At 35.0% G+C, this 19,410-nt stretch overlaps 3 protein-coding genes across 11 annotated transcripts; 1 reads left to right on the top strand and 2 right to left on the bottom strand.

Moving 5' to 3' along the window:
- The first annotated feature begins 418 nt into the window (after positions 1 to 418).
- Positions 419 to 5,030, top strand: LOC11429995 (adenylyltransferase and sulfurtransferase MOCS3). Its single transcript, XM_003617572.4, has 11 exons — positions 419 to 772; positions 1,468 to 1,560; positions 1,640 to 1,695; positions 1,868 to 1,932; positions 2,041 to 2,115; positions 2,256 to 2,334; positions 2,998 to 3,036; positions 3,126 to 3,234; positions 3,454 to 3,572; positions 3,792 to 3,908; positions 4,408 to 5,030. Exons 1-11 carry the CDS (start codon positions 523 to 525, stop codon positions 4,801 to 4,803), a joined length of 1,398 nt encoding a protein of 465 aa, XP_003617620.1. The 5' UTR covers positions 419 to 522; the 3' UTR covers positions 4,804 to 5,030.
- A 922-nt stretch (positions 5,031 to 5,952) lies between these two features.
- On the bottom strand, positions 5,953 to 9,726 carry LOC11426800 (aspartate carbamoyltransferase 1, chloroplastic). Its single transcript, XM_003617571.4, has 6 exons — positions 9,547 to 9,726; positions 7,989 to 8,509; positions 7,750 to 7,889; positions 6,765 to 6,938; positions 6,431 to 6,667; positions 5,953 to 6,335 (listed from the first exon to the last, which is right to left on the bottom strand). Exons 2-6 carry the CDS (start codon positions 8,482 to 8,484, stop codon positions 6,228 to 6,230), a joined length of 1,155 nt encoding a protein of 384 aa, XP_003617619.1. The 5' UTR covers positions 8,485 to 8,509; positions 9,547 to 9,726; the 3' UTR covers positions 5,953 to 6,227.
- A 1,478-nt stretch (positions 9,727 to 11,204) lies between these two features.
- LOC11425876 (protein suppressor of white apricot) lies at positions 11,205 to 17,713 on the bottom strand. Of its 9 annotated transcripts, none has more exons than XM_003617569.4 (4): positions 17,270 to 17,713; positions 14,778 to 14,929; positions 13,496 to 14,287; positions 11,205 to 12,978 (listed from the first exon to the last, which is right to left on the bottom strand). In XM_003617569.4, the coding sequence occupies exons 1-4, from the start codon at positions 17,538 to 17,540 to the stop codon at positions 11,473 to 11,475; spliced, it is 2,721 nt and encodes a 906-aa protein (XP_003617617.1). In that variant the 5' UTR covers positions 17,541 to 17,713; the 3' UTR covers positions 11,205 to 11,472. The 9 variants fall into 9 exon arrangements, with proteins under 9 accessions (XP_003617617.1, XP_024640304.1, XP_024640307.1 ...); XM_024784536.2 differs by lacking the exon at positions 17,270 to 17,713 and adding an exon at positions 14,427 to 14,690 and having other exon boundaries at positions 14,778 to 15,060; XM_024784539.2 differs by lacking the exon at positions 17,270 to 17,713 and adding an exon at positions 14,599 to 14,690 and having other exon boundaries at positions 14,778 to 15,060.
- Positions 17,714 to 19,410: the final 1,697 nt, after the last annotated feature.

Here is a 19,410-nt window from a genome sequence, read left to right as displayed (position 1 = left end):
TCTACTATAGAGATTGAATTATCTCTTTCTAATTATTGTTAGGACCTAGCTATCCCATTTTTTATGGTGGTTTATTTTTGGTAGAATGACAAAATAAAAGGAAAAAAGAAAAAACCTTAAAAACAAGGCTTAGTTTGGGGCATCAAGTCTCAACACCGACTTCAACTTCGACGGAGAAACATGCCAAAAAATCACATCTAGTCTTGAAGAGCTCCAAAACTTGGCCAAAGAAATTTGCGCAATTGTATGGTGGTTTAGACAAGCACTAAGTTATTCCATTTTTTCCTCAAAGATGAAATGGTGGTTTTATTTTTCTAAGAGATCAAATTAGATTCAATAATAATTTTTTTCATTAACTAAATTGAATATACACTCTAAAGAAAAGAACAATAAATTTGCCCCACAAAAAACAGTAACATCGTACTTAGAATAGAAAACCCTGATTTTGTTGAGTGTTGTTGTGTTGTGTTGTGTTGTGCGTTAAGCAGAAACAAAGTCAACACTGAACAACTGAATCAATCAATGTCTTCTTTGGCTTCAGAGATTCTTCAAGAACTTGAATCACTGAAGAGCGAAAAAACCAAAATCGAACAAAAAATATCACAGTTAGAATCTCAATTGAAAGATATTAATCTCCCAAAACAACACGCTTCTTCTGCTTCTGCTGCATCATCCAATGGTTCTTCTTCACCATACCCCACAAATGGATTGGAACCTCACATGATTCATAGATACAGTCGCCACCTTGTTCTTCCTTCCTTTGGTGTTCAAGGTACTACACATTCATCTAAATTACACTATCAAATATTCAAGGGCAATTTCATTTTTATTGAAAATGTTAGATATAGTTGGATATTAATCAGAATTAGTTTGGGGGTTGCTTAATTTAATTAAACTGGTTTTGAGCTAAGGGTTAGTGTTCAAATAATTAAACCTGACATAAATTTTGCGAGACTGTTTGAGAGAACTTATTGAAACAACTTATAGCTTATACAATTTAACTTTATTTTATCTTATGCTATAAAAATAGCCTATATATAAGCACTTTTCATAACAGGCGCTTATGCTATAAGCTGCAAATAAGTTACTTTTTTTTCAAACAGGGCCTTAGGCTGTATCATAAGTGCTCATCATATAAGCACTTATCTATAAGCTGTTTCTATAGAAAAAATTAATTAAACTTGAACTCTTTTCATATTAGTTGTAAGTTGTTTTCATAATCTATCCTTGAGACCTTATAGAAATAAGTTAAAAAAAACTTACAAACATGTCATGCAAATTCCATAATCTCTTCCAAATAGCCTCACAAATGTTTATGCCAGGAGATAAATTCAAATAAACGACCGTTAGAATATAGTAATTGGTTTACAATTTTCTTTATAGAAATTAGAAACCTCTAAGCCTTAACAATTCAAGATCTTTGAAAATTGTTTTGAATTACATTTTGTTTATTTCCATGGTTTGCAGGGCAGGCAAATCTGCTGAAGTCATCAATTTTAGTTGTGGGAGCTGGAGGATTGGGTGCTCCTGCATTGTTATATTTTGCAGCTTCTGGTGTTGGTAAAATATCACACTTTTCTAATGATTGTTGCCTTATTTTATAATCTCGTTAAAGCTTACTTTTTAAAAAATTGCACAGGCAAATTGGGTATTGTTGATCATGACAAGGTTGAGCTCAGTAATATGCATAGACAGGTATAGTGCAACATGTATGATGTAGTTTGTTTATTGTTCGTGTACGTTGTGTGGTCGTTTTTTCACTTCTGCGAGTACAAGTTGTAGTTAACATGCATCTTTTTGTTTACTTTTTATTTCCTGTTTGTAACTTTGATCTTATTCACTTCAACTCATTCATGCTGTGTTTCAGATTATACACACTGAAGCATATATTGGTCAGCCAAAAGTGAAATCCGCTGCTGCTGCTTGTCGCGCGTATGTTGCTCTCTTTTATCTCACCTACAATTCATGTTGGTTTTGGATCAAATGTTCGTAACAAATTTGTATCATTATTGTTGGATCTAAGTTTTTGTGAATATTTAGGGTCAACTCATCTGTTGAAGTCGTGGAACACGAGGAAGCTTTGCGAACTTCCAATGCTTTGGAAATTTTCAGCAAGTATGTTTCCTTTCTTTAATAAGACCAGTCTTTCTTTTTTCTTAAGGCCTGTTTTCTTCGATCCTTACGTTTTTTGTTTCCCTTTTGAATATTACCGCTGAATGCGTGTGATTTCTTTTTTTATCATGTGAATTTGCTAGATATGATATAATAGTGGATGCAACAGATAATGCTCCCACCCGGTATCTGATCAGTGACTGCTGTGTGGTACTAGGAAAGGTAAATCTTACTATTTCAATATAAGAACAAATTGCGACTGTCTGAATTGATGTTAAACAAGGCTTTTCCTTAGTTACTATATTTTTTTAGGTTCATGAGTGAATGCACTCTGTTAGTCAATTGATTCATTGATGCACATGATATCTAGATTAATTCAGAAAAAAGGAAGTTATGTGTGTGTTGAAACATAAAATATTGAAACTTTCACATATATTATGACACAGATGACGGTTGATTTCAACAAATAATATTTAGATTTCTGAGCTAGGTTGGATGCATGCTATTGATTGTGGGCGAAATGCCTTTATTAATTTCAATAGTATTCAAAATGTGTTGCTATATGAGTTCTTGCCCCTAAAATCCTTGTGCAATTTTCACACTAAGCGGCAAATCAAGATTTTGAATTCATTGTAAATTTGCAATTTTTTAGCTCTCTCATACACCGGAATTAAATATAAATAAAAAGATCCCAAAAGTGAAATTGTGGACCAAATACATTTGACTTTTTGAATCTTTTTTTCTTATTTTCACTCCATTAATGTTTCCCCAACCATATTTTTAGCTTATTTTTGTCGCATATGTAGACAACATGATTTATAGGAAAAGTTAAAGTTACTTCTATTGCAACTTCTTTAATTAATTGCTTTCGTTGTACACATGCAGCCCCTCGTATCAGGTGCCGCTGTGGGATTGGAAGGGCAGGTATATGTCTAATTATGTTGTCGCATCCCTTTATGTCTTTGATTATATCACATTATTTTGAGGTAACTCATGGAAAACGTATGATGCAGCTCACTATCTACAATCACAACGGTGGTCCTTGCTATCGATGCCTCTTTCCAACTCCACCACCTAGATCAGCATGCCAAAGTTGCGCCGACAATGGAGTGCTAGGAGTAGGTATGCTATCTTCTTTGGTAATAACATAAAAATGTGTCTGATTGTTTGGTTCTTGTACATGTCTCTATTAGCCAAGCTCTGATTACTAGATGCAGGGTTTTTTATCATTTTAAATATTTATCATTCATGATTCAAATTACATTGCATCTCATTCGAACCATTTTTCCCCTGCTGTTGCGATTTGTTCTGAATTTGTGATATTTGGTCTGTTCGTTTCAGTTCCTGGCATAATTGGCTGTCTCCAAGCTCTCGAGGCAATTAAGATTGCTGCTGCAGTTGGTGAACCACTCTCCGGAAGGATGCTTCTTTTTGATGCATTGTCTTCACGAATCCGTGTCGTATGTTAATAAATTCACAACCTTGCTTATGGTCATTATTTTACGCATTACCCAACAAGATGGAATTAAGATGTAGAATTCTAATGATAGAAAAGGATGCTTATGTTTGCAGGATGTGTTATGAGAATGAAAAAAAATTAAGATTGTGTATTAAGATTGTCTATAGCAAGTTCTTACATATAATATATTAGCTAACAATCATATAATCTTATTGCACAGGTGAAAATCAGAGGAAGGTCTATGCATTGTGAAGCTTGTGGAGATAATGCAAGATTTAATAAGCAGTACTTCCGAGAATTTGATTATGAGAAGTTCACTCAGACTCCCTTGCGTGTGGTATGATTTCTTCTAACTGAAAACAATTATACACTTTACTAATTGCCCGACACAAATATTAGAAGTTAGTTTTTGTATTTAGGAAAGTTAAAATCTTCCATCCAACACAGGGTGCCAATCCAACTCATCAGTGACTAAAGTTTTATTTTGGTTGTTATACTTGTTTTCTATTGCCCAAGTAAACTATTATATAACCTTTGCTAATGGAATTTAATCCCTGTACTTGATCCCAAAACTTACTAATTTTGAAAAGTAGTAATAATCTTCGAGAAAAGGAGACATGCACTATCGCATAAATTTGTTTTACACTGTGGTCTAATAAAAAAATTCAATATTTTGTAGTTATTTTTAAAATACACTTACAAAATGGGCTTATGTGACAATATGATGAGTTTTCATTGGATGTCATTGTAAAACTAATTTTTGCAATTCTGCATCTCCATTAAACTCATAATATTTTTCCATATCATTAATGCATTCCAATTCGATGCAAATGCAGCCTCCATTGAAGTTAAATCTACTTCCTAGTGAATCAAGAATCAGCAGCATGGAGTACAAAGAAATAACTCTCAACAAGGAACCACATGTGCTTGTTGATGTTAGACCAGCTCACCATTTCAAGATTGTGTCACTTCCGAATTCCTTGAACATTCCATTCTCAACTTTAGAGTCTAGGTTGCCGGAAATATCGTCAATTTTGAAGAAAGACGAAGAAGAGGAAAAAGGCGCAGTTTCTGAATCAAGTGCACAATTATATGTAGTATGCAGAAGGGGAAATGATTCTCAAAGGGCTGTTCAATACCTTCACAAAATGGGTTTTACCTCTGCTAAGGATATTGTTGGGGGTTTGGAGTCTTGGGCTCAAAATGTTGATCCTAACTTCCCCACTTATTAGCTATGTAGTTAAAGTTTATTTTTTGTTTTGAAGGAATGCAGTTAAACTTACATCAAGTTATACTTTTAACTTGAAATTATTATATTATTTTTATATTTGATTAGGGATGCTTTTCTCATTTTCCTTTGATTGCATTATACTATGGTATTTAAGAATATTGTGGGAGATTGTGAAGCCACTCTTGTGTAGATAGAGCTTGATATAATATCTATTTTGTTGAGTTCTAAGTTTGTAGTCTTGAATCTGATAGAGAATGGTTTATGCAGGGAAATTCTACTGCATGTATTGTAGTTGTTTTTAGTGTTTGAGCTTATGATATAAACCAATTTCAAAAGCTATTCACCTAAGAATCATGATAGAAACTCTATGGATTGAGAATATGTTAGCATGGGAGAAGCGGCAGCATTATAATGAGGCCAGACACTCACAGCTTTGAGGGGGATGAATTTAGGTTTATGTCAAATTGGTCCTTGATTCTTAGTTGTCTATGTCATCGTTTTTCCCTGACTTAAAATCATTGGTTAACTTCAAAGATTAAAGTGACTAATGGAAACAACAATCAAGAATTTAATTTTGTTTTCGTTTGAGTCCAGGTCCAGCGTAACAAGTTTTTTTTCAAAAGACCAAAATAGCGTTTTGTCCATTTTATCATGTTATTTGGACAATTTCATCATAATCGATGGATGTTAAAGATAGTGGAAATTGAACGTTAAAACTTAAAATAATATTTGAGACATACATTTATTCCCTATAAATATAAGAAGTATTAAGTTTATCAGAACACAACAGTTTGGTCCTTTCAAATTTTTAAATTTGTCTCTAGCTTTGTGATTTTCGTAAAACTCTTCACTTATGTTTGGCCTAAAAAATAACAAAATTGGATACTTAACATCAACAAAACATTTTATTTGAAAGAACGTCAATAAAACATTTATAATAACATCAATATAATATTTATAAGCACTCTTCACTTATGTTCTTAATACAACATTGGAGAATCAGATGAGGTGTAAGAAATAAGTTCTCTGTATTGTTCATAGTAGAGCTAATAAAACACCGGTTCTTTGAAAAATATTACATTGTGATTTTAGGTAAGCAATTTCATGAAAATGTTAACATGGTTAAGTGTCCATCCTTTCAAAAAAAAAATAAAAAAAAATGGTCAAGTATCCATAAATCTTAAGAGTGCACACTGTAACAATACATCGCTGGTTAATACGGTAAGGAACAAAACTTTGGTCATGCATTTTGGTAAGTAAACAAAACTTGCACATCAAAAGTTAATACTAATGTCTAAAAATTATTTTTCCTCCTCTTTCTCACTGTATATGTGAGACTCTCATGCCAACATACAAAAACAAGTAAACTAAGACAACACCTGAAACAATTTATCATCTTGATCACTTCGAAAGTGAACGCATCTTTTACCAACCAAGAAGCAAAACCTTTAATAGAGCCATCCTAATATATAGACCATTTTTCGCTTGCCTAAAGTAAGCAGCTCTTGGATCACTATCGACTTCCACTTCGATCTGCATCAAATTAAAGCAACTAATTTAGTTTATATTTCATTCTAACAATGCTTATCAAAGTAGATACATCTCATGACATGGTCGCAAGAACTTACTTCGTCGAGTCTTGGAAGAGGGTGCATTACAACAGCATGATTTTGCATCACCTTTAGAACATCTTGATTTACAATATACTTGCCTCTTGCCTCTTCATAAAGGTTAATTTTGTCTCCAAATCTTTCCTTCTGAATGCGAGTTTGATAAACTACGTCACACTTTGAAGCCACTTCCATCAAATCAGAACTTTCTTCCCACTCTACTCCTTCTGATGTCAGGTACTCTTTTATGTCATCCTATAAAAAAAAAATACTATAGCTCATCATGCCATGTAATGTCCCTTGACATTTCATATCATCTTCATGAGATCATAGTAGTATTTGTAACAATTACCTTCATTTTGACCACATTAGGAGAGACGAAATATATTTTCACGTCATGGTACTTGGCAAGTAAGTATGCAAGTGAGCGAACCGTTCTGCCATTAGCAAGGTCTCCGACAAGCCCAACTTTAATTCCGTCCAGTTTTCCAATCTCTCTTTCAATGGTATAAATGTCTAAAAGTGCCTGACAAATTTCAAAAGGCACCATCCATTTACTTTTTAAAAGATAGAAATGATGATAGAACACTTGGTAGAAAATATACGACCATCCATTTCACATTCATTTACCATTCAAGTCATTATAAATTTAGTAGCATGCACAAAAAAATGATAAAAATTGAAAACGAAATTTGCAATGTTTGTATTCTCTTGCTCTAAAAGACAAAGAACTTAAATAGTAAACAAACTTCAAATCACCATCTTGTCAGTTGGTAAATAAGAACAAGAGAGATCACGATAAAAGTCAATCAAGCGAGCTTCTAAAGATAAAGTTACAGGGTTTAATGTGGCTTTTCTTTATTCAATAGACAGAAATTAAATGATTTACAAATACACAAGAGGTTATAGGAGATTCTATCTTAAAGTTTAGCCTAAAATATTCTGAAAGTTTGAAATCTATATATAGTAGACAGCTAGAACCTGGTATATACATAATAAACGTGATACACTCATACACATGAGACAAAATAATAATGATAATTACAGCCAGCCCTAGCAATTTGCCTGTTAATAGTTTGAGCAGGCATCAACATAGAAAACACTGCATAAAAAACTAAAGTATATTTTAAGGTAATTTTAGGTTTTAGCTTCTGTTTTAAAACCCTTATGACTGCATCAGCAAAATAAGGGATTCTCCCTTCAAATTTCCGAGTAATATACCACACTAGAAAAAAGATTGTAAAAATGTATCATCCTATGTTCTTATCAGATTTACTTGCTTTGTGAAGCATTGGATTTTGCAATACTAAACTATATCGCGACAAATTCGCTCATACCTGAGTAGGATGCTGTCCCGGGCCATCCCCTGCATTGATTACTGGAATGCTAGCAGTTGTTGCAGCTCTTCTCGCTGCGCCACTTTCAAAGTGCCGCAAGACAATTATATCAGAGTAACCTTCAACTGTTCTTATAGTATCTGCAATAAGTAGATTCACATGAAAATTCAATTTCATACAGAACAAAAAGAAATGAATCCCCAAATGAACTTTGCTTTTGTCAAATAAAAGGGTTGCACCTTCGAGCGTCTCTCCTTTAGCTGCAGACGAAAACTCCCTAGCATTTTCGGTTGTGAGAACATCACCACCTAGTCTTCTCATGGCAGACTCAAATGAAAGCCTGGTTCTAGTGGAAGGCTCGTAAAACAAAGTAGCCATGAGGTAACCCTTAAGCATTTGGCTCCCAGATGAGTTGTTCCTAATATTCTCCATACTCCTTGCAACTTCAAATATAGCATTGAGAGTTTCTCTATCAAATTGTTGAGCTTCAATCACATCATCAAATTGAAACTTTTGCCCAACAGAAAATGAAGGAGCACTTTCAACTTGAAGAGCACTTGCCCGGCACAAAAGTTTTGATTTTCCCGAAACTCCAAACTGCCCACATGATGAAATTGACTTCGAATGACTCGATGGCCGGTTTGATAAACAACACGCAGATGATTTTGAAGCCATCATTGGATTAGAAACTCCGACATGCATAGAGCACGAGAATAACATAGAAGTAGCAGTCATTGTGACTTTTGTTCTATACAATTAGCTACACAAATACAACACAAGGTCATGTTTGCTATGATTTACAAAGTCCTTCATTAATAAATTACATAGAACACTAACAAACACATTGAATTTAATATTCAAGAGCAATAGAGCATGAAAGTAACATTATATGTTTTAAAGGTAAAGTAAATTAAACAACTTTGAGTGGAATCATTTTTTTCCTATACAAAGAGACAAAAGAGACGGCAGCAGAATCTATAGTCCAAAACCCAACAAGCTAGTGAAGATAATACGAGAGGAAAGTGACAGAGAGAAAAATAGAAAACAAAAAGAGAAAAGCAAGGTGAGTTTGATCAATAAAACAAAGATATTTGATGAAATGAGAATCAAAAGTTTTGAGAGAAAAATAGTATACCACCAAAAAAAAAAAATGATTGATTCCATAAACCCAATCCAATCCAAATGACCAACCCCTTTCAATTTATCACCGAAGCATGAGGTATACTCTCTCCGAACAAGAAGCAAAATTACAGAGTTTCAACATAACAGTAACAGCCCACTAAACCCTAAACCCAAAGCAATGCAACCTGTGACATACAATTTCCTTCACCAAGAACTCCCACCCTATGGAAAACTAAGCAAGCCAATATATTGACTTTACTCAAACATTTTTTCTTTCCATTATTCACCTGGTGGCCAACACATACTCAAATAAACGCACACGAGGGAAAGTGCGGTGTCCTGAGTTCGAATCCAAGATTACACAGATAGTGTCCTCTCAGCCAAACCACTAGATTGTAACAACGAGAAATTTACTCAAACTAAAAAAAAAAAAAAAAAAAAAAAAAACAGAACCAAAAAACCAAATACAGCACAAAAACAGAAGGCTCATACATAAGCTTAGCCAGAGACTAAAATATTCATACTCATAAACTTCACAGTATTATAACAACTTGTGAAACAACCAGATGAAGAACTATTCTGTTAACAAATGAAAGACCTTCATAAAGCTAACACGTGTGTCTTTTCGAAGTTGAAATAAAGGTATTTCGTAAAAGGGAATATAGAAAACAGTACCTCGGAGAAATTGAATGTGGAATAGGCGGCGGCGAGGTGGTGGATCACGCGGAGGCGCGTGCAGTGTGAAGACCGCGAAGGTGGAATTTTGAAGACAAGGCAAAAGCAACGGCTTGAAAACAAAGATGCCACTGAACTGTGTGTAAGAGAAGCCGGCTTAGTTGATCGAAACTATACCTTTGTTTTACTTAAAGAGGCAACAAGTTTTGGGCCTATTTTTGTAGGATATTTTGACTGGGCTACATCATCAACCACGTCATTGCTCACTAAGCCCCTCAAATTTGTTCACTTTTTTTTTTTAAAAAAAAATCAATCAAATTTGAGGGAATTATTGAGCAATCATTTTGCATGACAAGTCTTTTAGATTGTTAAATCTTTGAAATACGTTGATCAAAAGTTACGTGATGAACAAAAAAAAATAACAATTGGGGTAATTCTCGATTTTGAATTATAATTTGATAAATCTGATGAGCTTTTGAGAAATGTGAGAGGCCTATAAAACATTATCCAAAGCAAGCTCTCTAAATTCTTTTTTATCTTTTAATTTTGCGTTTTGAAATTCATACGGCAAATGTATGAGGTATACGGCAAATGTATGAGGTATACTCACGTGGACTGCTGATCCGAAATTTTAAAGTACAGATGTCTAGAAGTTACTTCTTAATTAAAAGTGTGGACCATGGTAGTGTTGGAGTTTGACGTAAAGGTGTGGTCCATGGTAATGTTAGAGTTTGAAGGACTCAAATATTAATTGGTTATCAATTAGTGAAATTATACTTTCTTGTCCAAAAGATAATCCATTATAAAAATAAAAAAAACTTTTTGATTAAAACATGCAGAGCTACTGGTAGCAATGTGTTCCATATGGTAGAGGTCAAGGAGTGCCATCATAGTACCACTACCAAACAATTGTGCTCCATACTTGTACTTTATCTATATATTCATTACATATTTTTGTTGATCAGTGGGAAAAGAAGACTCCAAATGACAAGAAATTGTTCTTGGGAATTGGATTCTCATCTGCTGAATAAATGTTACTAAAACAAAGAAGGACAAGCATAAAACACTTAACTTGTAAACAAGGACAGACTTTCACTCCTCTAAAATAAAAAATGGAACATGATGTACCAGACTAGAGACGTATAGAGATGACTAGGTGGCACACCCTCTTGAATAAACTCTAAAGTCATTTGAAAATCAGACTCAAATCACATTTTCGAATAATTTGTTACATATTTACTTATAATATTGAAGGATGGAATGAAATTCTTTAAAAAAGAAAACTGGAATGAAATTTTAACCATTACTCCAAAACTCATTGGTGGAGATGGGTTCAAAATGGAACCCAGTTTTCTTATCTTTTTCTCTGAAGTAACTCTACAAGATGAAAAAAAGAGATGGGTTCAAACAATTATCTTTATCGTGTTTCCTTCTATTAAAAAAAATTACCACATTTCGTTTTTGCTAACAAGGATAAGATAGAATAAATAAATAAATAAAATAAGAGACTATATTCTACGGAACAAATTTCCCGTAGAATCAGTAGCTGTTAGAAGGTAAATTCAAATGAAAATAATTACTTACCTTCATATATTTATTTCTTGACAAAATCTACTCAGTATTTATTAGATTTTGTAACAAGTAAAAAAAAGATATGATTGATACGCAAAAATTCATCAGCTAGCTGCCTGAATCTTTTCAATTTGCCGTGTTAGGTAAGTAATACATTAGGAGCCTAATTTTGCTTCTACAAATAAATAATAAAAGCCAAATGATAAAAGCCAAATTGCTATGTTAGGTAAGTAAAGGACTAGATAACTAACTACAGACCAATAAATAATAAAAGCCAAATGATATATGCCTGATGGAACAGTGGAACTATGATCTAACGAGGATTAAAAATACATTAGGAGCCTAATTTTGCTTTTACAAATTTTCCATCAACATGGCTCTAATTTTGGCTCTAAGCTCATCAGAAACATTAGTTACTTCAGGTGACTGAGAGGGTGCCCTTGTAGACTTAAATAATTCAGCAGAAGCCTCCCTGCTAGCCCGCCCAACCTCGCTTACTTGTGACTTGTCTGATTTCACTATCTCCCCCTCCTCCAACTCTGCCTCTCTTTCAGCATGAGACCTGCTCTTATGCTTTGTCTTTCTGCTCCGGTGACTATGCTCATCATCAGATGAACTATAATGTTTACGCGGATGTCTATGCTCATCATCAGATGAACTATAACGTTTACGTGAATGTCTATGCTCATCATCAGAGGAACTATAACGTTTACGCGAATGTCTATGCTCATGGTCTGACAACTTGCTCCCTCCACGATGACGTCGAGAAGAGCGGTGTTTTTCATCAGAGGAGCTTTCATATTTACGTTGATGCCTCAAGTGTCGATGCTCAACCTCCTCAGAGGAGCTGTCATGCCTACTCTCCCTATGAGAATACTTGTCGTTGGAGGAGGAATCTCTTCTCTTGTGCTTCCGCCTGTTTCTGTCCCTGTCTGCATCCCTGTCCCGACTTCTGTGTGAAGATCGACGTGATCGATGCTTTTTTCTGGATCGTTTGTGATCCCTTGTATCTTCTTTATTTTCTTCTTCTTCATCATCCTCCTCTTCATGTTTACTGGATCTTGAACGGTACTTCCTTTTTGATCGCCTTTCATTATTATCAACAGTAAGTTTTTCTTCAGACTTGTGACTTTTATCTGAATTATCATCAGAAAGCTTTTCCTCAGACTTGTGACTTTTATCTGAGTTATCAGTATTGAATGGAACAGAACTTCCTTCCCTTTCTTTACCAGCAAGATTTCTAATCTCAGCATCTGAACCTGAAAGCCCAGAGCTCGGTGGCTCAACAGATAAAGCTCTTGGCAGTTCACTTTTAAATGGCCCAGCTCCACTTTTTATCATGGCTGCGAACATCTTTGCTCGTTTCAATCTCTCTGCTTTAAGCTTTTGCTCTTTAGTCATATGTGCTTCAGAGGAGTCCGCCTCACCTGCTGCTGCAATAGCCACTTTTTCTGCAATAGCCTTGGCAACTGGAACAGAAGCACCAGCCTCTGCATTCAGATTGCGATGTGGAACAAGACCCTGCAGTTGAGATGACGGCAAACTCCGAGAGCTGTACAAATTCCCACCATCACTTCCAAGGCCTTGACCATTACCACTTGATGCCTTACTAAAAATTTCTAAATTAGGCCTTTTAATACCCCTAGTAGCTGCCTGAAGAATAGCTGCGGCTGCCGCCGCATGAATGCTAACTGTAGTTTGAGATTGGCTGTCTTTGGGAGTTGGATCTTGACCATCCTTCCTTAAATTGCCAATAGTCATCTTGAATTTCTCTTTCCGGTCCATGTCATTTGGTAGGTCAGAACTCATAGACGGATCCGTTGGAGTGTGCTTCTGGCAGCCCTTGCCTTGTAACTTAGACTGTAAACAATTGAAAAGATCATTAAATCAAAATCAAATTTAACAAACCTTGAAAACGAAATTCTTAAGATGCACTAATTGCACAAAAAGCATCTTGAACCCAAATAAAATAATTATTGTATTTGATTCAGCCAGAAGGAACATTTTATAAAGCAAAGATGAATAAAAATAACCATTATTGCTTTGAATATTCATATTCATAATTTGTTAAAACTATGTACTACGTAACCAGACAATATTTTATTTACTGTGATTTGTGAAGTATTGAATGAATTATACAGAAGCATGCATTTCATCCACAGATTAATTAACACATAATATGAACATAAAATAATGACATATGAGAATAACCAACGTAACAAGAGGGAATGGGTAGCGTGCAAAGCATCAATCATAGTGACCTTGAATCATGTTCTACATCGTAGTAAAAATGCAACTAATTTCTCACTTCGCATAATTTGAACCACACAAACAGATGAATTGCAAGGGTAAAATTTAATGATTCTGAGAAACACACCTCTTCCGCAGTTTGAAGAACTTTCAGATAGTAAGTATGATATCGATTAGAAGGCAGAAGAAATGGGAACCTTCCATGAGCACGATCCTGTTCAGCAAGAACAGACTCAAATTGCCTTCCATTTTTTAAGATGAACTCAACTATTTTATCAATAATTATCTTTAAGTCAGATGGAGGTTCAACAACAGGTAGTTCAATCTTAGATGTACTGGGCACAGAAATTTGTGATTTATTTGCACCATTAGACCCCGAATCTGGGGCAACTCCTGTTTTTGTTCTAGCTGAAGTTGCTGTCTTAACAATACTGATAGACTGATTCCGCTTTATAACAGGAACTTTTTCTTTCAAAGGTATTTGGTTTTTAGAAATGCTTCCATCCTTCTTGTCTGCATCTGAAGATGATTGTGCTTGCTCTACCCCTGATGATGCAGCATCAACAGCTCCCACATGTGCGTTTCTCTCAAGGTCACTAGTATTTTCAGTTGTACCATCCTCATCCTCTCCATTTCCATAGACAGATCCAAGCAAAGACAATGCACCTCCTGTTTGATCCAGTTCCTGACTTCTATTCTTGTCCAAAGTTGAGCCTGCATCGTTTTTGTCATCTTTCAGAAGTTCTTGATGATCAACAAGAAACCTAAAATACGGATGAAGATGATGATCAGGCATCAGGAACCCAAATGTTGGATTATCTCCTTGTTTCACCCTCAGAATAATTTCCGATTGGCTTCCATGTTTGCTGACAAACATTGCAGTCCTTGAAATAATCTGATGTAGCTTCTCGTTTGGAGGCTGGAAAAGAAAAACAAAAAGGTTTTTTGTCAATAAATGTGATTTTTAATTCAAATTAGCATAACACTAATTTAGAAAGGGTCTTGCCAGGCGGTATATATGAATACATGAAGATCTTATTAAACAAACACAGGACAACCTCATATATACTTGAATAATCATAAAGATCAAGAAATAGAGCTTTATGTAGAAATGTTTCATCCCATTTTCTCACAAGAGGTATAGAATCAACAATATCTACCATCCTAATCCCACCTGCACGGCCCCTTTTCATGATATCAAAAGGAAAAAAGGTGCCTGTGAATGGCTACCTTGAGTCACAAGAACTTCTTTAAGCTCCAAGCATCTGAAACTTAGACATCATAAGCCTTAGAATAACATATGTACCCTAGACAATTATCACCTAGTCACATTGGTTAAACAATGAGAGGGTCAATTAAAACATGAAAATCACATGATCGGATTATATTTTAAGAAAGATGTTACTCACCAGATTATGAAGTAAGCTTTCTGGTACTGGAAAGTTGGGACGAAAACTAGAGTCAGTATCATTGTCCTTTGTCTCGGTGGACACGCTAGAATTTTCATATGAAAATGCAACAGCACGATAGCCTGATGAATTCACTGCACCTGAATCATTATCTAAAAAAACACGGAAAGGTGACATTTCATCAGAATCACATATAATTCTTAACTGCAACAATATCATACAGCTACAACAGTAGTAGCACTAACACCAAATAAACTAAAACAAAATGGAAGCCAGTTGAAAACATCCTTACTTGTAGTCTGACACATGAACCGTAGCATATTAGATTGCATCCTGCAAATGTAGAGATTGTTGTTGTACAAAACAAAAAAAAAAAAAAAAAAAAAACTAAACACCGTCTTAGGCGGAAGTTGTCCAAAAAATCACCGTGAAAAGAAAAAAAAATCCGACTTAATAGCCAGCAGCCAAAGTTGCACCGAAAGATATATCAATTAGTCCAATTCAAAAGACTTGTTCGTGCTCGTTTGTAGGCCTCGTCATGGTTCAGTTTGTATGAAAAACCAAACAGAACCCAAAGAATAGGTTCGATGAACTGAACTGAAATATTTTAAATTTACTAGAGCCAAACTAAACTGATTTTGAGGTTCAGGAATCTGCTGAACTTTAATTTAAGCACTGGTTTTTTTTTTTTCTTCCAGAATTTGTACTCTTAAATGAAATTGCAAATGCAAGATACTTCTTTATTTTTTCCAGCTTTACTTCCTTCTAAAATCTCTCTACGAAACTGAACCTTAAATCACTGAGTCACAACTCGTTAGAGATCTGAATCGACGATGGAGAAATACGCGAGAAAGTGATTGCTCTCTCTATCCTACAATTGAAACTCAGGGATCTCGCTGTACGACTCGGATTTGAACCGCAACTTGGCAAGGCTGAATCGGTTAAAAAGAAGAGTGTGTGGCACCTGAAATTGTATATGAAAAAGGTACCAAAACCCAACTAAATTATTCAACACACACAGGGAACCCCTGAAGCTTGCATTTTAATGTGTTGCAACATGTTACACAGCAGGGATTCAGTAACCAAACAGAACTGTTATAAGGGTGTGGTTACCAAACCATCTTCAACACATCAGTTCCATTCAATAAACTTTATCAAAATTTTGGTTATTTTCAGTTTGGTTCAAGTGCAGTTCATAGTTTGGTTCAGTTTCTTGTGAACCATGAACAACAGGCCTACTTGTTTGTTTTGAAAACAAGTATTAGAGAATCACTCATGATTCATTAAAACAATATGTTCCAAACATATAAAAGTCATCAGTATAATGATAAAGAGGATAAATCTCACATCCAAAATCTAAATTTAATCGACATATATGGGCATGCTTCCTTCATCGAATAACAGAACATTTATCTATTCCAACTACAGCACATAAAGCAGGATGACAATAACAACCAAACCTTAATGCCTTATTCACGAGGTAAATACTATCAAAAACCAAAATTTCAGCAAAACCTTCTAAAAGTGATTCCTAAGGGTGTGTTTGTTTCAGGGTTTATAATGTTATTCTCGGGAATATGAGATAAGAAATGTAACATCCCCATGTTTGTTTCAAGTTTTGAAAATTTGTTCCCAGGAATTTTAACCACACATGATTTTTGTACTTTTTATTCCTACGCTAAAAGGTGGGAATCAAACATTTCCATGAGAGTAAAACTCAACTTACTATTTAATTGCATTATAGTAAGAAAATGGAAACTCAACTCCACTGCCAGTCATATTTAATTGCATTTTTATTTTTAAAATTTGTTTTACTTTAAATAAATTTAAAAAATATTCCCACGAAATCTAAAGTTTAACCAAACGCATGAGCAAGAAAATGGAAGTCATTCCTGGAAATAATATTCCTGGGAACAGCATTACAAGTAATGTAGTAATTTTTATACCTTGAAGCAAACACACCCTAAATTTTCCTACATCTTCCTCTACCCTCTTATTAATTAGACTATCTACATTTAATCCACTAAGGTCATGTTTGGATTGGCTTATTTGAACTTATCCACTGGCATAAGTTTCTGTGTGCGAGAACCTACAAAAACAGCTTATTATCACATTGTTCATAAGTTGTTTTCGCCTTATTTTCATAAGTTCTCCAAGAGATAGCTATAACTTATATGAAAACAATCTATCTTCATTTCATCTTTTGCTCTAGAAATAGTTTATACATAAGTGCTTATCATTAAAAGCACTTGTACTATAAGATGCAAATTAACTGTTTATCCAAACAACGCCTAATTAACCTTCAATTCTAACAAAAAATCTACGGTTTATGCCTGGAATGAACTTGAAACAATATCCATCTATCAAGCTTCCTTTCTAATCTCAACTCAAAAACACAATTCACGAAAATCAACCATAATAGAATCCAAAAACGAATAAACCAAAAAGAAAATAACGAAATAAAATACTAGAAGAATGAATTAGTAGGTTACCTTCTTGCGGTTGTTCTTCATGAATCGGAGAAGATGAAGGAAGATCGAGATAACGTTGATGATCAAGGTCAGCTTCAGCGGAAGATTGCGGCGGATGATGAGTGCGGCGTTTGAGACGAGGTGGAATTGGACCGGAGAGAAGATGACGAACGTCGTAACGATCGATTGAAAGAGAATTCCAATCAACAAGAGCTTCCGGTGAGTTCACGAACGCCGCCATGCCGTCGTCGTCGAACAGCATCGCGTGACGGCCAACGACTTCTAGATCCATTGAATTCTAGAATCTTCTTCGATTCAGAGAAATGAAAATTTGATGAATCAACGCGCGCGTGCACAGGGTATTGAGAATTTGAGAAATGGAAATTGAAATTGTGAATGTGATGATTATTGAATTTTTTTTCGATATGAATGTGTATAGGAATAGGAATGAATGAAGTTTGAGGGTTTCTTTTTAGGCCTTCATATTTCTTTAAGCCTGAAAAATTACAAAATTGTCCTTACTAACGTAAGCGGAGGTTCATTTTTAAAATTTAAATTTAAATTTAAATTTTATATATTCGGTGCATAACTACAAGCAGTTAACTTTAAAAATTTCAATTTTGTTCTTATTTATCGGAAGTGCTTTTTAAAATTTCGATTTTATTACTCCGCTAGATGAGTTGAGATCTGCTCCAGTTGCTTACTTCCTCCAATTTCCAATTCTTTGTTTAGATGTAGGACATGTGGAGAGTAAAATACCAACCGTTGAGATTAACAATGTTTCACTGTTCCTCTTCTTCTCAACGGTATCCTCCATACTTTTTCTCCCTTTCACGTCTTTTGCTTCATCGATTCGCCATCTCTTTTTGCCGCGTTACCTGGAAGCCGTCGTGAAGGCCCATTGCTCCCCCTCGATTCGCCGCCACTGTGTATTTGTTCATGAATTGATTACATTGCATACTAAACTCTGCATAAAATCAGCATCATTGAGCATCACAATTGCATAATAAATTCTGCATTATTTCTTGAATTGATGAATTCCTAGTAGACCTTGAATTGATTAGTCACCATATAACTTGAGAGCCCTAAATTGGGAAAGGGGCAGATGCAGTTGAACTTGAACAGCTGATTCCAAAATGGAATTAAAACAGTGATTCATCGGCATCGTAAATATGCAGCGGCAAAACGGCGGAGTTATGGTGGTGATACGACGACGAGAGTGGAGATGACCAAGCATGAGACGTGAAAGGGAGAACAAGTATGAAGGATAAGGTTGAGAAGAAGAGGAACGGTGAAACATTGTTAATCTCAATCGTTGATATTTTACTCGCCATATGTCCTACATCTGAACAAAGAATTGGAAACTGGAGGAAGTAAGCAACTGGAGCAGATCTCAATTCCCGCTAGATAACTTCCAGATGTGCATTTTCAAGTTGAATATCAAGTAGTAAATGCGTTAAATGACATTCCTCGACACGACATCAATGACTCCGTCAGTTTAAAAGCTTAAGACAAATGGTGTGCAAAAGAGAAAGAGGTCTGCTTTGGATGATAGTTCTACTACTCAGGAGCCATCCTTTTGGGAGCACATTGACGCACAATATCCAGATAGTCAATCTTCCCAGACAAAACCTTCATTACATAAAAAGAAAAGTGTGTGTAGTTAATCCTTTTCCGACCCCAACACCAACACAATATATTCCTTATATTGATTAGATACCTAATGTTATGAAACCTTATTATGACAAGATTGTGAATGTGGATGGTGACGGTTACTATTATTGGCGCACCATACACATTGAGTTATCCACCGGAGTAACAAAAGCGGAATTTTAAAAATACACTAGTTATCTACCAGAGTAACAAAATCAAAATTAAACAAAAGCACTTTCGGGAGTTATCTACTAGAAGCACAAAATCGAAATTTTTAAAAATGAACCTCAGGTATTTATCTACCGGAAGTGTTATTAAGGACAATTTTGTAATTTTGGAGGGCCTAAAGAGATATGGGGGCCCTAAAAAGAAACCTCCATGAAGTTTTGGGACGAAACAATCGATGTCCCTTGTTGTGTGCCCTACATGTAAGGGCTTGGGTCTATTCAAAGTGAACCGAGCCTTATTAGTATGGAAAACCATATGACATATTAAAATGACGATTGCTC

This window comes from Medicago truncatula, chromosome 5 (assembly GCF_003473485.1).
Source record: "Medicago truncatula cultivar Jemalong A17 chromosome 5, MtrunA17r5.0-ANR, whole genome shotgun sequence".
Classification (NCBI taxonomy): Eukaryota; Viridiplantae; Streptophyta; class Magnoliopsida; order Fabales; family Fabaceae; genus Medicago; species Medicago truncatula.
Note: the sequence above shows the minus strand (reverse complement) of the source record. Positions and strands in the feature narration are given on the sequence as shown.

Bases quoted from the DNA above. Each gene is read 5' to 3' on its own strand.
- LOC11426800 (XM_003617571.4), bottom strand. From the start codon at position 8,484: ATGACTGCTACTTCTATGTTATTCTCGTGCTCTATGCATGTCGGAGTT. The intron at 6,668-6,764 runs GTAATTGTTACA...TTTTTTTTATAG, and splicing joins CTAATGTGGTCAAAATGAAG to GATGACATAAAAGAGTACCT. The intron at 6,336-6,430 runs GTAAGTTCTTGC...AATTTGATGCAG, and splicing joins CTCTTCCAAGACTCGACGAA to ATCGAAGTGGAAGTCGATAG.
- LOC11425876 (XM_003617569.4), bottom strand. From the start codon at position 17,540: ATGGATCTAGAAGTCGTTGGCCGTCACGCGATGCTGTTCGACGACGAC. The intron at 14,288-14,777 runs GTGAGTAACATC...TTTCTTTTCCAG, and splicing joins AAAGCTTACTTCATAATCTG to CCTCCAAACGAGAAGCTACA. The intron at 12,979-13,495 runs GTGTGTTTCTCA...AATTGTTTACAG, and splicing joins TTCTTCAAACTGCGGAAGAG to TCTAAGTTACAAGGCAAGGG.
- LOC11429995 (XM_003617572.4), top strand. From the start codon at position 523: ATGTCTTCTTTGGCTTCAGAGATTCTTCAAGAACTTGAATCACTGAAG. The intron at 1,933-2,040 runs GTATGTTGCTCT...GTGAATATTTAG, and splicing joins GCTGCTGCTGCTTGTCGCGC to GGTCAACTCATCTGTTGAAG. The intron at 3,037-3,125 runs GTATATGTCTAA...CGTATGATGCAG, and splicing joins CTGTGGGATTGGAAGGGCAG to CTCACTATCTACAATCACAA.